The sequence below is a fragment of the Thermochaetoides thermophila genome (genome assembly GCF_000221225.1).
Source record: "Thermochaetoides thermophila DSM 1495 unplaced genomic scaffold scf7180000011818, whole genome shotgun sequence".
NCBI lineage: Eukaryota > Fungi > Ascomycota > Sordariomycetes > Sordariales > Chaetomiaceae > Thermochaetoides > Thermochaetoides thermophila.
The window spans coordinates 1,627,816-1,643,133 of record NW_006383034.1 but is presented as its reverse complement, the minus strand read 5'-3'; the positions used below and the strand labels follow the sequence as shown (position 1 = coordinate 1,643,133).

The following is a 15,318-nucleotide window of genomic DNA, read 5'->3' as shown; positions in this document are numbered from 1 at the left end:
GTATCCAGATAGCAAGTTATATGCTTGGTTGTTGGCGGATCCGTGAAGCAATCGACTGATCTGGTGTTCAAGTAAGGAGTTGAGCAAGTCTTCTCCTCTCAACAAAAAATTTCTGGACTCGACTGTGGCTTTTCGCTCGGCAGTACGCCTATCTGGCTGAAGTTGGTAAGTTTTGTTGCTGTTACTGGAATTTCACTGTGCCCATATATGAATTGTTAACTTTGCCCGGGATGGGTGAAATGGAAGGCTGGACGGCCGAACGAAACGTTCATGAAAATGTAGTCCTTCCGATCATCTGCGGCGGTTCTGGCGAGAAGATAGAGGGGTGGATGGGCGGTTGCTCATGGGCAAGACCGCCAGGTTACTGTGGCCGGCCGTCGGAGAGGTAAAAAGGATGAACTCCGCTCATTTCTCTAGGGGTCTAGCTGGGTGCTCCGCCGCGGGGGTTAGTGCAGTGACCCCCTCTTTAATTCACAGAGGTCATGCCAACGACTTGTCTCACGGCAGATGAGAAAAGAGGGCCGTGTCCCAGCACGGTCCGCCACTTAAGCGTAGTGTCCCGGGGACAAGGTAATCTAATCACCTTGTCCTTAAGGCTGGTAACCGAGCTGGGTCTGACTAGCAAGCCCTTTACCAGTTGGGGTGTCCTGTAATTACGATACGGTTTGTGTATTTGTGCGTTAGTGAACAAGTGGATGGAGTTACCGCACCTCATCCGACCATGAAGAGCGGTGCCTTGAAGCCCGCAGGGTTGGGTGGTGCTCGGGAGCTCTCCCTTATGATGTTTCCGGGGAATTTGAGTGGCATGGGGGATGGGGATGCTTGAAAGATAGGTACTGGCCCTCTGGCGGCAGCTTGTTGATGGCGTTCCGGGTGTCTTTGGGAACAATGTATGATGAGTCTTGTATGCAGTCAGGCAGTGGCGGTAGCCCTCAAGGTTGTCGTTGCGTGCTGGCATGAATTCTTATCTAGAGGAGTTCAGCCTTCCACCGTTGCATTTTAATGAGGACTGAGCTTTCGACAATTAGCCTGTGCTACCATGATGCGTGGTTATGTTGTGCCCAAGTCTTGTGCAATATTTTCTGGTGTTGTTGTCGACTTTCCTGGGTTTGATGTGTTTTAGTGAGGCTCAACTTTTGGTGTCAGTGATGCGAGACGTTGCACCCGTCAAGTCAAGCAACCAACCACTTCCCACCGATCACGTCCTGCATATTCCCCGCCTCCTCATACTCACACACTCCCCGTCACATCCACAGGCAAGTTGGACACTTTTCACAAAAAGATCATATCGCTAAGAGTACCTCTCATCTTTTCCCACGATCTCAAAATGAGATCCGTAACCCTCCCCGTCCCAAACCCAACACAATCTTATTGGCAGACCCCGCCCGACCCTGAGCTTGCCGACTGCCGTACCACGCCCGACCTGCCGGCCGAAGCCGACACCGTTATCATCGGAAGCGGCATCACTGGCGCCGCGGTCGCGTGGTATTTGCTGCAGGACACAGCTCCGGTGCCGGTGTCGGATGGGACTGCGCCCGGCACTGAACACTTGGCAACAGGGCCTAAGATTGTGATGCTTGAGGCGAGACAGGCTTGTTCTGGCGCCACAGGTCGCAATGGTATCTCATTCACGCAACATCCCTAAAGTTGCAAAAACACAAACAGGTTGGCTGACGCTATTGCAGGAGGCCACACCAAAGCCCCCTCCTACCTAACTTTCCCCCACCACGCGCAGACCACCATCTCCGAGGCCATCAAAATCGCCCTCCTAGAACACACCAACATTCAATCCGTCCACGCCTTTGCGGCCGAATACAATATTCCCTGCGAAGCTGCGCAGATACCTACCGTCGATGTGCACTACACTTCCCCTGAGACATGGGCCCAAACCGTGAAGGACATCCAGTCGCTGAAGACTGCACTTCCACCAGAGCATCCAGCCGCAAAGTACGAGATCTTGGGCCGGGAGGATGTGATGAGGGAATACTTGGTTGTTGATCAGGCAGTTTGGGGGGATAGGGTGCAGGGCGGGGTAAGGTATCCTGCGGGCAGGATCAACGCATACAGGTTTACACTTGGTGTTCTTCGGGAGTGTCTCAAGCGTGGCCTCAACCTGCAAACAAACTCTCCCGTTATAAAGCTTGAAAAACTGTCAGTCCCATCTCCAAACTGTGCCAGTTCTTCAACGGGATGGGCAATCCACACCCCCCGCGGCGTGATCCTCACCCGCCGCGTGGTTCTAGCCACTAACGGCTACACAGCAGCCATTTCCGGGCCACCACAGTCCCTCTTTCAAGGAAGAGTGGTTCCCGTCAGAGGGCAAATCACTGCCCAACGACCGGGCTCAAAACTTCCGTTTCGTGGGTGCTTGCCGACGACGTACAGCTTTATCTATGGCCCGTCCGGCTTCGAGTATATGATCACCCGACCGTGTTCAGTCCCTGAGCATGAGTCTGGCTTTGACAAACCTGAATCTGCATCCTGCGCCGGAGAGGGAGAGATAATCATCGGCGGCGGCCTGATCCGTGGTTCTGCAGATGGAATGACGGGGGCTTCGGAGATTGATACAACGGATGATGGTGTTCTTTCCCCGGGGATAACCACCTACCTTTATGATACCCCAGCGCGATACTTCGGTCCCGATCACTGGGGGCAAGATCATTGTCTGGGACGGGTCAAGGCAGAGTGGACGGGAATAATGGGGTTCACTGCGGATGGGTTCCCGTATGTGGGCGAGGTCCCTGACTACCAAGGATTGTGGGTTTGTGCTGGTTTTGGGGGGCATGGAATGGTGTTGTGTTGGATGTGTGCTAGAGCATTGGGGGAGATGATGGAAGGGAGGGATGGGTACCAGCTAAAAGAGTGGTTTCCGGAATCGTTTAGGCTTACGAAAGAGAGGCTGGTGAGAGAGTTTAATGGAAGACTGACATAAATGCGCTATGCTTGGTTTTTTTTGCGTCTAGACCCTTAACTTTTGGGAGTTATAGGGCTAGATACGGCGCTGACGTTCCCTGTTGTTTGCTCGAACTGTCCAACTTGAATTGAGTTTTATTTACCAGTTGGTGGGCATACCGTCCGTATTATTCTCAGGTCAACCATGATCCAACTTGCGTATTCTTGAGGGTATTATCTGGATCATGCTGAAAAAAGCTCTCTTGCAGTCGAAATTTCCCTCGAGTGACTCAGGATTCATGATGATGGTAGCTTGGTGTTGATGCACAGTATACTATGGATCAACGGCTGCTGCCAGCGGCATCACAACCTTCCACTTCGCCGTCATCAGATTGTCCCCAGGCACCACCCCCGAAACTAAACCATGCTTAGCATTATTCTCGTCTTTATTAGAGTCTAATCCGTCTCCCCTAAAGCGAATGGCCCGGCCATATTCAGACCATTGACGACATCCCGCGGGGGAACTACGCAACTTGATACCATGAGCCAACTGTCCGAAGGGGCCATCTCACGATCTCACAACCTCACATTTGGTCCCCATGGAGGTCTCGATACGGAACTCATTCGCCTCAGCCTCATTTCTCGATACTTGTTCAACACGGAATCTCTCAGTGGGCAATCCATCTTTAGCTAATGAGGCTATTACCCCCAGAAATTCGGCCCCAGATGGAACGCCATGTGCCTGCTAGCTAAGACATGCAGCAAACAGCCGTTGTGATGTTCTAACTTGCAGGCGCTAGTGCACAAAGCTAGTTCTGTGACGAAGAGCACGCTGAACCGAGATGGTTGAATCACGTCAGGGGCCGGGTCTATAGAATAAGAGATGAAGCAAGTCAGATTGTTTTACCTTGATTCCGTCCGGGAAACGTTCGCGATTGGTTTGTTGATTTAGGGTTGCGGGCAGGCAGCGAGGAATGAAGGCTCCGTTCCGCGTGCTCTACCCGATCAGCAAGGGTGACAGAGGAGGAAAAGCGTTGGTGGAGCTGTCCGCGGACTTCTCATATCTCACATATTCTGCGAGATCGAACGATGTCCCGCGATCACAACGCTCACGAACGTTGATGAGAACAAAGTTTTTCAGTGGCTGCCAATATTTACCATATACATGATTGTGATCAAGATAGCTATTTGCGCTGCGTGTTGACACCGTGGAACTGGTATCCTTGGCCGAGACGAGCTGCTTCCTCCCTTGCTCGCAGCTAAGTGCGCGAGTGAGCAGATTTCACCTTCTCCCTCGCCGAACCGCGGCAACTTCGTCGTCACACATTGCCACACGGAAGGTTGTATCTGGAAGATCACAGGGAAGAATGCCCTGGGCAAATGAAGGAAAAATTTCCGTGGCCTCTCGGGGCCGTGACCTTTGGGTGTTGGGACTGTCGATAACCACCATATCAGGTTCTCGAACACCTTGGCGATCGGCCACGAAGCCACGAAAAGCGTTGCGGTTACACAAAGCTGGCCAGGTGACAGGAGCGGCAGAGATGGGATAGGAAGTAGATGCATGTCAGCGACCGGGGTGAGAACGATGGGATATGCAAAATTTTTTCAGCCGTGAGAACATCGCCTGTAATTTCCACGTTTGTTATTTTTCCCAGATCTCACAATATTTCACTACATCTCTTCACGAACGCGATCGCGATCACGGTGACAGAAACCAGCTCACAGCCAAGGCAGCAGCCATCGCATCAGGGTTTTTTTTTTTTTTTGCTCTCGCCGGAAAGCGCACCTGGCTCTTGCGGCATCTTGCCAGCTGGCCCCGCGCGCAGCCTGGAATAGGCAGGACCCCAGCTTAGCTTGGGCTTGGCGAAGTGGGGCTACACCCGCCCCGACCCAGTCAACTGGGACGTGATCTCCCTGCCATCCTAATTTTCCCACTACCAGAGCCACAGCCAAGAACGACTGGCCAAAAACGCTGTGAGCTGTTTCCCAGGAGGAGGACGCGCAGGAGTGGTGATGCAGCAGGTGCAGACAGCAGCTCAGTGCGACGCAGATGAGACATACCAAACGAGCAAGAATCTGCAGTGCTCTGCAGCGGATGCATCCAGTGAAATCCTCTTGTGCGGTCCTCTGTGCGTTGCCTGTCGGCAGGCTGCAGAGAAATGGATTTTGAAAGATTGGGCCCGAAAGGGATGGGAATCGTGCCACAGTGTTTCACGGTTCCAAGTTTTCGGTGCTGTTCACCCGGACTCGATGGGTGGAAGTCCCGCCACCGAGTCGCAGGCTGCAAACCTGCCCCCAAAACGAGAGCTCGGAAAGAAAGCTGCGTGAGGCACACAAAGGTTCCGTCTGGTTGGAACCTGCTGGGGCGGCAATTCGGGACTGCACTGGAATCGTGCCATGGCTGATGATGGATGCGGCGCTTGGCCCGCCCTGTTGCTTGCTTTTCTCGTTACGAGAGCCCCTTTTATGACTATCACCATCAACGCTGCCGTCGTAGCAATTGCGACTGAGAGTTCTCAACCCTTCGCGTTGCTTTCGCCCTCATTTTGCTTGCTTGTTGCCTGACGCTGGCCGCCGACAGTCGGAGCCTGATTGGACCGCGGCCCACCCTCGCCAAGAGGTATGCAAACCAGACTGCTGGGACTGCCTTTGCTCACCGCCATGCGGGGCCAACCACGACGCGGTGTCGCCAAGGCGGAGGCTTGGGATGCAGAGAGCAGTGCAAGCGCAGCGACGCGGGCCGGGAGGGGGAAAGAGTAGTGAAAGAGCAAAAAAAAAAAAAAACCTCGTACGCACCACAAAACTCTCGAAAATTGATGCGAAAAATAAAAAAATGGCCCTCGCATCGACAGTAGAGCTTCTGGTCGGTAGAAAAAGCAACTACACATAATCGGTCCCACACGGGTGGCATCATTGTCGGGCTTGCGTGGAGCGATGATGCTCGTCGTCGTGGCAGGTCGTGCAAGCGTTTGGCGACTTCTCCATCTCCACTGTCCCCGGCAGAACGACGAAGCCCCACCATAAAGGACAAAAACTGGACCCGCCTAGTGCCAGTCCAAGTACACTAAGGACGGGCTTGGGCTCGCTTCAGGGTCATCAGCACCACACTCCTGGCACCCTGATCCTAGCCACAGCCTGATGCACCCTTCACTCTGGGATTTTGGTCCTTTCTGGGCGCTGGCCCTTTTCGCTTTTCTGACCTCTCGTCCACGCTGTCGGTGCCGGATTGGTCGCGACTTGCCTATTGCGGGAACTGAGTGCCAGTGACGAGACGTTGCGTTCCGTTGCTGCGCTCCTTTTGTGCCAGCGTTTCGTCTGGAAAAGAATCCAGTCGTTCTTTCCCCTCTCTTCTGCTGCTGCGTTACTGCCACTGTGGGCCACACGGGACACATTTCGCCAATGCGTCCCTGGTTGCCGCTGCAATCACTGCAATTGAATCCCGTCCGTCAAATCGACCAATCTATCCATTGTCCAGTCTCGGTCTCCATTTCCGGTCAGCGTCTCCATCCCCAATCTCTTCCATTATCCTTCCCGGACCCCCTCCTTTACTTCCCCATCCCGCCGTCGCCTTTTCATTTTCTCTGCGAACCGTGTGTGTCGAGCCACCCGACCCAGATCTTCGGGTCACCCTCCTGGTCCAGCTCAAGCGTTGGTCTAGCTGAACATAAGCTCTGGCTCTGCGTTGTCCCGTCCACGACCCACGAGCCGAAGCTGTTTTTTTTTTATCGGCGAGGCCCCCCGGTGCCACGGCCTTCATGAACCCTCGCTCACTCGTTCATCCGTCCATACACGACCTGTCGTCAATCTGGGCTCGGCTGTGGAAAGTTCGGCTTTCTCCCAAACTGCTGTTACTGCTGCAACTGCTTTCGCTCAGCGCTAACCCCACTAGCTGTCCAGTAGCATTGCTCCAACTCATACTAGCGTTGTCAGGCCAAATCATCGTCGACCGCCAATCCGCTGACAATCACCTCCTTTAAATGTTGTATATTCCGCACTCGATATCGCCGTGAAGGAAGAAAAGAATGTCGTCGCATCGCCCTCATTTACTTCGTCAGTCCGCTGCCGACGACGACGACCATTCAAGCGTCAGCAGTATCATCGAGCCTGGCGGCGACATGGACCCGAACTCCGAACAGGAACTGACTGTCACGGCCGAGGCTCTCTACAACCGACACGTCACCAGTCCGAGGATGGCCACCCGCTCCCTGAGTCCTAGGTCCCCTACGGCATCTCCTTCACCTCCTCCTCAGTCACCACCTTCCCAAAGTCCCCATCAACCAAACCTCATCGCCCAGATGTGCATCAACCATCAAGTTGGCCCATCCATCCCCAATATCGACAGCATCACCACGACCAGCATCAGGGGCAGCAGCCTCAACACGAGTAGCATCAGTGGTGCGAGCATGCACACAGCCGTCAGCGCCAGCAACACCAATGCCACCCCCGCCTCGTCGGATGCCGACTCGTCCGACGAAAGCAACGATGACGATCTGGAGAAGCACGCAGACGTGTCCATGACGTCGTCTGTGCAGAACCATGTCTTCGAAAGCGGCATCCGTTACCATGCTTACCGCGCCGGCAAGTATCCGCTGCCGAACGACGAGACGGAGCAGGCTCGGGATGACATGAAGCATGCTATGACCTTGGGGCTTATGGGCGAAGAATTGTTCTATGCGCCGGTCGAGGAGAGACTTGCAACCCCTGGAGCGCAGGTGCTGGATTTGGGTGAGTCGTTGTGTTCACTAGTTGAGATGTAAGGACTGGGCTAACCCAAGTATGCAGGTACGGGAACAGGCATCTGGGCTATCGAGTGTAAGTGATGTTGTTCTGTTCGTGGCCTCGCCTTAAGACAGGGGTCGTTTCACTGGCAGTTTTGGCTTTGCAACACTGTCTGCGAAACGTCAAGCTCGAGCTCTCATAAACTGCAAACTCATCGAGTGTTCTGGTATCACATCGTCGCTAACATGCCCCAGTGGGCGACAGGTACCCTACCAGTACCATCACCGGTGTAGACCTCTCCCCCATCCAGCCGTCCTTTGTGCCGCACAACGTCTCCTTCTACGTTGACGACTTCGAAGAGGAATGGGTCGACAGCGACGAGAAATATGATTTCATCCACATGCGCTACACTCTTTTCGCCGTCTACGACCCAATTACTCTCGTAAACCGCATCTACCGGTAAGCCCCCGGCTCACCAAAGAGTCAAGCATCCCCATGCTGACTTGTCAGTCACCTCAAACCCGGAGCCTATTTCGAGGCCCAGGAACTCCTCTATGTCCCTAACTCCGACGACAATACCCTCACTCCAAGTACCCCGTACGCTCTTCGCGATTACATCAACTACATGGCTGCTGGCTTGCGTGTCATCGGCACAGACTTACACGCAATTCTCTCTCTTCCCGATATCATGCGTCAAGCGGGGTTCGTCGACGTCAGGGTGATCAAGCACAAGGTTCCCATCGGCCCTTGGCCGCGCGACGACGCTCCCAAGGCCGTAGGGTCCTTGATGAAGAAAGCAATCTTGGAAGGGTTGAGGGGAGTGAGTCGCAAGCCGCTTCTGGCGTTGGCCTGGCAACCGGTGCAGATTGAGATTTTCCTGATGGAAGTCAGGCAGGCGTTGATGAGAAGCGATTTGCATGCGTACTTTACGCTGCATGTTGTCGTGGGGAAGAAACCGGAGTGAGAGGTAAAGACAAGGCTTGGAAATGGTCTGGTTGCTGCTCACAAAATGAGCTGATAGGACCATTGACCAGATGAGTTCAGCTATGCCATGCTTTGAGCGGTCATGGCATACAGGTACCAGAGAGTGTAACACTCAAGTCCACTCTCCGCAAGCAACCTCTAACGAGGACCCTTCCTGGCAGCACCATGGGTAATATGCATGCCCAGTCTGCTCATGGAAAAACTCCCAACAGGAGTGGCTTGTGGGTTCAGCCCCTAAATTCGCACTAAGATCGCCATCTGCGGCTGAGTGCGTTCGATGAAACCATTGACATCAAGCCAATGTCATCTAAAGGTCTCTTGAGATGGAGAGCATTGACAGCTGCACCAAAACAATAAGTGCTCCCACAGCGCTTTCACAGCTGCTGAGCCAGCAATGATTCATTGATCACTCTGGCTACTCATCCCAGCCCTTTTAGTGCTTCTGATCTCACTTCATGGGAAGTCGATCAAAGATCGATGTGGATTGCATCCCATATATTTGATCGCTCCCATATTCTTACCGGTCCAACTGAGGTACTGGGCTGAAAGCTTACCAACTACTTGGGCAAAGCGGTCACAGTGAGCAACCATTTACTGCTTGATAAGCCCCAACGCTCATTAGTGAGCTATGGATATGCAGACGGACTATGATCAGTCCTCTATTCCACTGGCACATGTTAATGTGTGTATACATTATCACTTTTGAAAAGTGCATACGTTTTGGTATCTATCTGTTTGTCTGCATGAACACTTTTTGGATAACGGATTGCATGAGTTCTTATCTTATTTTGCATGCAATGTTAGCAGTGAGTCGGTTAGTTAAAGTTAATTGGTTTGACTTAGGCAACGAAATGATACCCCTTGGTTTACATATACTTTCTATCACTGTGGTGATGAAGTCATGAGCAAGTCAGTGAGGTGAAACCTCCCGGTTGTATGCTGGTTAAGTCGATGCGGTGTAGGGCCGTCCAAACACTTCGCTGAATGGTTTTTAAGCTCAAGGCCAGAGTTCTCGGGTGCCATGTCTCTCCCTCCGCTCAGCCACTGAAAGACAACCTAGCTTTGGGGTAGCTCACAAGTTTACTCTTTGTTGGCGTACTCCGTTGGTCTGAGGAGGCCTGGAAGCCCTCTGTTTAAATGCTTAATGGTCTCAGGATTCAAGTGCGAGCCCTGCCCAGACCTGCTTCCTAAATTAACACAAAACATTAAAGGCTTGATTGATATGACAATCCTTATTCAGGGCACAGGATGAAATACGAAGCATAAGTCAGGTTTATTCCAGGGAACACTACATGAAATAGTCCAAAAGTCAAGACTCGGAATCATGTCCGACATCTACTGCCCTCTCCCCCGCTCACACTCGATCTTAACACCCTTCCAATGCACCTTAACACCGCCCCAACTCCGTTCATTATACTGCTCCTGCACCTTCCGACATGTCTTCAAACCCCACTCGGTCACGCCCATCATTAGACAACTCTCAAACATAAACGCACAGCTTCCCTCACCAACCTTCGCCGGCTTCAGTTCTGCATTCCTGGCCCCCTCATAACTGTCAACATCCGGACCATGCCCACTCATTACATTATGCAAGCTGGCGCCTCCGGGAATAAACCCTCCTTCACCACCCTTTTTAGCATCATAGTCGCCTTTAATCAGGCCCATGAACTCAGACATAGTATTGCGATGGTACCACGGCGGGCGGAAAGTATCCTCGCCTACAAGCCAGCGGGGCGGGAAGATGACGAAGTCAGCGATGCTTGTACCAGGCTTGTCCGACGGGCCGGAGAGGACAGTGAAGATGCTCGGGTCGGGATGGTCATAGCTGATCGTGCCAATGGTATTGAACCTCCCCAGGTCGTACTTGTAAGGATAGTAATTCCCATGCCAAGCAACGACATCAAACGGGGTATGCGGCTGCAGCGTTCGGAACAGTGCGTTATTGAACTTTGCCGTGATGGTGTACACATTCGCGCCATCAAACGCTGTTGTGCCGCAATCCTCATCGAAGCTGGCCACAGGGATCTGGAAATCTCTTGCGTTCGCCAGGCCATTAGACCCGATCGGCCCCAGTTCAGGCAGGACAAACCTGCCCTGGAACAACTCCAGTGCGTAGCCCCTCGCTGGCTTCCCCTCCTCGACCAAGCGAACTTGATACCGCACGCCGCGGGGGATAACACAAATCTCCATCGGCCTGACCAGCAACCAGCCAAACTCTGTGCGAATATCCAGTGCCCCCGTTTGTGGCACAATCAGAATTTCGCCATCAGCAGAGTAGAAAGCCTCCTTATCCCCCATAGACTTTCCCACCGCATATACATACATCGCACACCCCTGCTTCATCGCCGGATCGCCCGCTGCCGCTACCAGATGCAGCCCCCTGACCCAATCACTCCCCCGGTCAAAGTCAAATGGGTCCCATCTCAACTGGTTCGGTAGATATTTCAGTCCGGTCTTGAAAACTTCACCTCCCTGACCAAGGGACTCATTTTTCTCGCTGTCAGGGACGTCCTCGAAGGGCGGGTGCGCGCACGAGGGCAGGATACGGTAGAGCCAGGACTGCTTGTTTTCGTGACGGGGTGCGGTGAAGGCTGTGCCGGAGAGCTTTTCTGCGTAGAGCCCAAGGGGCGGTTTTTGTGGGGAGTTTTGGGCTGTAGGAAGGGCGCTGGGGACGGCCTCGGACCTGGGGGGTTGTCAATGACGTTCAGCGTTAAGACAGCAAGGGATGGGGGAAAACGTACTCTATGTACGAGTCAAAACCATTCTTGTACTCGTATTTCTCGGGAATGTCGAACTTTGTGACGGGCATATTGACTGTGTTGAACTCGACCTGCTATCCCAATTGCTTCAATATGACAAAGTAGGTAGGGAGTGCAGACAGACCCGACGTCAAGATAACATTGCACTCAACACTTGATACAACCCAAACTTCCTCAGGTCAATACCGGGCGACACAACCCTAAATACCCCAGCGCAGTATCACACGTGCTCCCCAGATCCATTCTCCCATCAACCCCCCGAACTATCAAGGCGATCCGAGGCGATCCGAGCCGACGCGACCACCGTAAGTAGGACATACAGCGCAATTCCGCGCCGTTGTGGTGCGGCCTGCGCCCGGGACAGACCGAAGGTAGCCGCGCCTACGCGCGCCACCTGCTTGCCCCGTGCATAGCCAGCCCCACCCCGCAGCTGGCCATCCCGGTCGGAGATGTCTTGTACTGAGCCGAGGGGCACCGCAAGTCTGTCCGGTACAAAATCTTGGGGATGTGCAGTGAGAAACTTACTGCGAAGTTTCCAGAAAAAATTGAGCCTGCACCGGCATCAGTGGCGGAGGAGATCCATGGAGATGAACTGGGAAAAGGTCTGCCGGGGATGCGCTGCTGGGCTCCACACCACCAGGCGGGGTCGTGATGTCATCGACCCACCCTCAGCTCCAGCCCACGCTCACCACAACATCGACGATGGCGAGAGTATAGGTGACAAGAAATCATGACACTGATTGAGATTGGAGAGACTTGCTGACCATTAGGTTCCGCTGAGTTCACCTTAAGAAACCAAGAAGCACACAGAACAAGTCATGATAACCTTGAGCACGCCCAACCCGCCCGGTACATTCTACTGCGTAGCATTCCGTTGACCGCATCGACCTTGACTGATTCGATCATTACCCGAAGAAGCCAACCGACCGAGACGGCAAAGCGACGGACTTGCTGATGATCCTGATCAGAGCGATTCGCCGACTGAAACAAAGGCTCACTACTCTTCGCTCTTCTTCTTCTTCTTGCCCACCGAGACGCCAGCGTCCTTCGACAGGTGGACGATCAGCTTGGTCCACGACTCCTCCTTGTCCCACTCGAAGCCCGCCAGATAAGGCGTGTCGAGTTCGTCATCCGCCTATGACCCAGAGAGGGGGCACACATTAGTGTGGGATTGGAGCAGAACCGCTAGAGTGCATACTCACCCGCTTCTTGTACGCCTTGTAGATGGCATCTAAGGCATCCTTGATGGTGACGCCCTTGAGGTTGCGTGCTGTAACTTCCAGGCCAAGAGGGAAATGGAGGTCGATCTTCTTGACTGGCGGCGTTGTAAGAAACTTCTTGAGGACCTCCTTGTCCTCTACTGTTGTTGGCGAGGTATTGATTTTCCTGGTGGAGGTTAGTGATGTTGGCAATGTGAGTAGCCATTACTGCTACCTACCAGCCCGTTTTTTGGGTCTCCTTAGCAATCTGAAGCTCAATTCCTTGCGCCTCTGCACAAATTGTCAGCAATTGATATAACCATAACGACAAATCGACTAGTAATCGATGCATACCCAGGTCATTGATGTTGTACACGCCGCTGGTATCGGCCTTCTTCACACGCGACTCCTTGGCCGGCTCCTCGAGGCCCTGCACGGCCGAGTCAACCTTGGTCAGCGGTGCCGACATGGTGATTAATTAGGTAGAGGGTAAATTAAGATTTGAGTTAGAGCTGATGAAGTTTGTGAGTGCCTAGGCTACTATGGAACAAAAATGTTTAGCCAATTGATGCTCTCCGTACCTGAATTACGCAGTAAAAGGGTTGGACAAGATTTGATTGAAGAAGAGGACAGAATCTAAGGAGGGGAAGTGCGCGGGGATGAGTTCCAATTTACGTCGCCCACAAAAGCGGCCTTAGCTAAGCCGTGCGTCCAGCAAACGATTCCCTCCTCAAGTTCAGACGTCCATCCATGGCTTCGTCAGCTAAAAGAAGCGACCCAACCACTCATCAAAAGGCGGGGTAGGCAGCACCCTGACAAGCCGCATCACGTTACCAACTCAGTCCTCGGTCAGATCGCGTGACAAGGACATCATGATGGAACGAGCCGTCCGTTAACACCCGGCAGCGGTGTTGCACCCGTCAGCCAGCCAAAGTCGCGGGCACCCTTATGGCCTGCTGCTAGTGGCCCGAGCGTCTTGCAGCACCACTAACAGGCGGCCCGGCCAGCTCCATATCTGGGGTAAAATCTGGGGAAGCCAGGGGGCCCACAAGTTGTTGGCCAATGTTTGTGATTGTCGGCGTGTTGTTTCCGAGCGGCATCTCCTAAATAAGTTATCAGATCTCGCGTTTCCGCTGTATTGGGACCAGATCGCATTTGAGTTTGTTTTTCTCGGTTTTTGTGCTTTGTGGTTTTGCATGATCGTGAGCCTTCATGTCCCAACCACTTGCTGCAGGTACAAGTACATCTGCCCTCCCAACATCCCAGTATGAACATATCTCGCAACTGGTGTGGAGTAGAGTGGAGTACGTGCTATACTGACAGGCTCGGCAGGTTCGACTTCACACTGCGCCACCGGACACCTATGCCTAACTGATTGGGCACTTCTTTGTTTCGGCTCTTCTTTGGCGGTTGTTTTCATCCAGAGTAATATATTTTAATGTTATCGCCGTTCATCAGGGGATGGAAGGATCCGGCGAAGCCCTTCGCAGGACTTAGAGAGCAGTTTTCGTGTCGTATGACATCTCACAGTGAGGGGAAGCGGCGAGCAGCAGGTTCTGTTACAAGGCAGTGGCTGCCCTGCCGCTCTCTCAACATCGCGCAGCGGGGTCGCTCATCATCCGGCACTCGCTCCCACTTTCCACATCTGTGCCGGAACTGGCCCCTTTGGTTCCGCTGTAATTGTGCTCTACCCCTGAGTACGTCCATCCGAGTCAGTTCGGTCGATCTCGCTGACGGTGGGGTTCAGGGGACGAAGACGATATGTCGGCTGTCAATTGTGTTTGGGAACTCGACGAAATGGAAGAGACGTGGTATTTGACAAGAATCCCTCGGTCAGGCCTTCAAACCTCCTCTTGGGGACTCGAGAATCCAGGGACCAGGATTTTCACGGTCCAACGCTGCTTGACAAACCAGGTAAAGTGTCCATTAACAGCTTTTTGTGAGGGAATTATGCGAAGGTCTCCGTTGTGACGTGTTGACACCAACAATCCAGCTGCCTGGACTACTTACAAACACCTTGGATAACAGGAGAGCTAGATTAGCAAAATAGTTCGCAGGTCAGATGCTCCAGCGTCAATGACTCGGATGAGTGCTTACCCTGATCAAGGACAAAGGCGATGGAGAACTGGATATGAGCTTGGTGAGATCTATAACAGGGACCGGGCTCGAGGTGCTGATCTTGTACAGACTCAACGGAACTTCATCCTCGAATCCTCGCTCTTTTCCGCACTTCTTGTTTGTATCAATCTGATCGCCGATAGATAAGATCCTCATGCGCCCCTTCTACAACCGATGATAAGGAAATCGAAAACTTGAGCCAATGGCATATGGTGGATATTAACTGTCCGCCACCTCAGTCTACTTCAGCATTGAACCAAGCAACAGTTTGCGGAGGAATTATGAAGACCAGATTATCGATGCCCCGCTGTGAAATGGGTTGCAATCTGCTTCAAAAGATAGCGCGACAAAGAGCAAGCTCAGTAAGTAAAAAAAACGCCTTGAAGTGGCATATAATCTGCTATACAAACGTTTCACCCATCAATCATTACCATCATCGTTAGCTCGTAAAAGTCTAATCCCGGGAATGCAAAAAACCGTCGAACAAAACGCCAGCACCCGATGCAACATGATGCAGCCCGCCATCCAATGCAATGTAAACCACGATGCAGGAACCACAAGGACCCGATGCACTCAACAAAAAGATACACCACACGCAAGCATCACCAAAGACGCCTCAAAGACATGAAACGAATACACCATGCACC

The 15,318-nt window shown here is 52.9% G+C and overlaps 3 protein-coding genes and 1 pseudogene across 4 annotated transcripts; 2 read left to right on the top strand and 2 right to left on the bottom strand.

Moving 5' to 3' along the window:
- Positions 1 to 1,327: 1,327 nt before the first annotated feature.
- On the top strand, positions 1,328 to 2,916 carry CTHT_0044540 (uncharacterized protein; the record flags this gene model as incomplete). Its single annotated transcript, XM_006694781.1, has 3 exons — positions 1,328 to 1,619; positions 1,686 to 2,761; positions 2,884 to 2,916. 3 exons carry the CDS (start codon positions 1,328 to 1,330, stop codon positions 2,914 to 2,916), a joined length of 1,401 nt encoding a protein of 466 aa, XP_006694844.1.
- A 3,998-nt stretch (positions 2,917 to 6,914) lies between these two features.
- On the top strand, positions 6,915 to 8,575 carry CTHT_0044530 (uncharacterized protein; the record flags this gene model as incomplete). Its single annotated transcript, XM_006694780.1, has 4 exons — positions 6,915 to 7,617; positions 7,675 to 7,704; positions 7,866 to 8,070; positions 8,122 to 8,575. 4 exons carry the CDS (start codon positions 6,915 to 6,917, stop codon positions 8,573 to 8,575), a joined length of 1,392 nt encoding a protein of 463 aa, XP_006694843.1.
- A 1,355-nt stretch (positions 8,576 to 9,930) lies between these two features.
- CTHT_0044520 (homogentisate 1,2-dioxygenase-like protein) lies at positions 9,931 to 11,404 on the bottom strand (the record flags this gene model as incomplete). The annotated part of the gene is made up of 2 exons (XM_006694779.1): positions 9,931 to 11,278; positions 11,337 to 11,404. The coding sequence occupies 2 exons, from the start codon at positions 11,402 to 11,404 to the stop codon at positions 9,931 to 9,933; spliced, it is 1,416 nt and encodes a 471-aa protein (XP_006694842.1).
- Positions 11,405 to 11,604: 200 nt separating this feature from the next.
- Positions 11,605 to 13,022, bottom strand: CTHT_0044510 (annotated as a pseudogene; the record flags this gene model as incomplete). Its single annotated transcript has 5 exons — positions 11,605 to 11,836; positions 12,353 to 12,489; positions 12,557 to 12,740; positions 12,793 to 12,844; positions 12,908 to 13,022. Coding segments are annotated over 5 exons (720 nt in total).
- Positions 13,023 to 15,318: the final 2,296 nt, after the last annotated feature.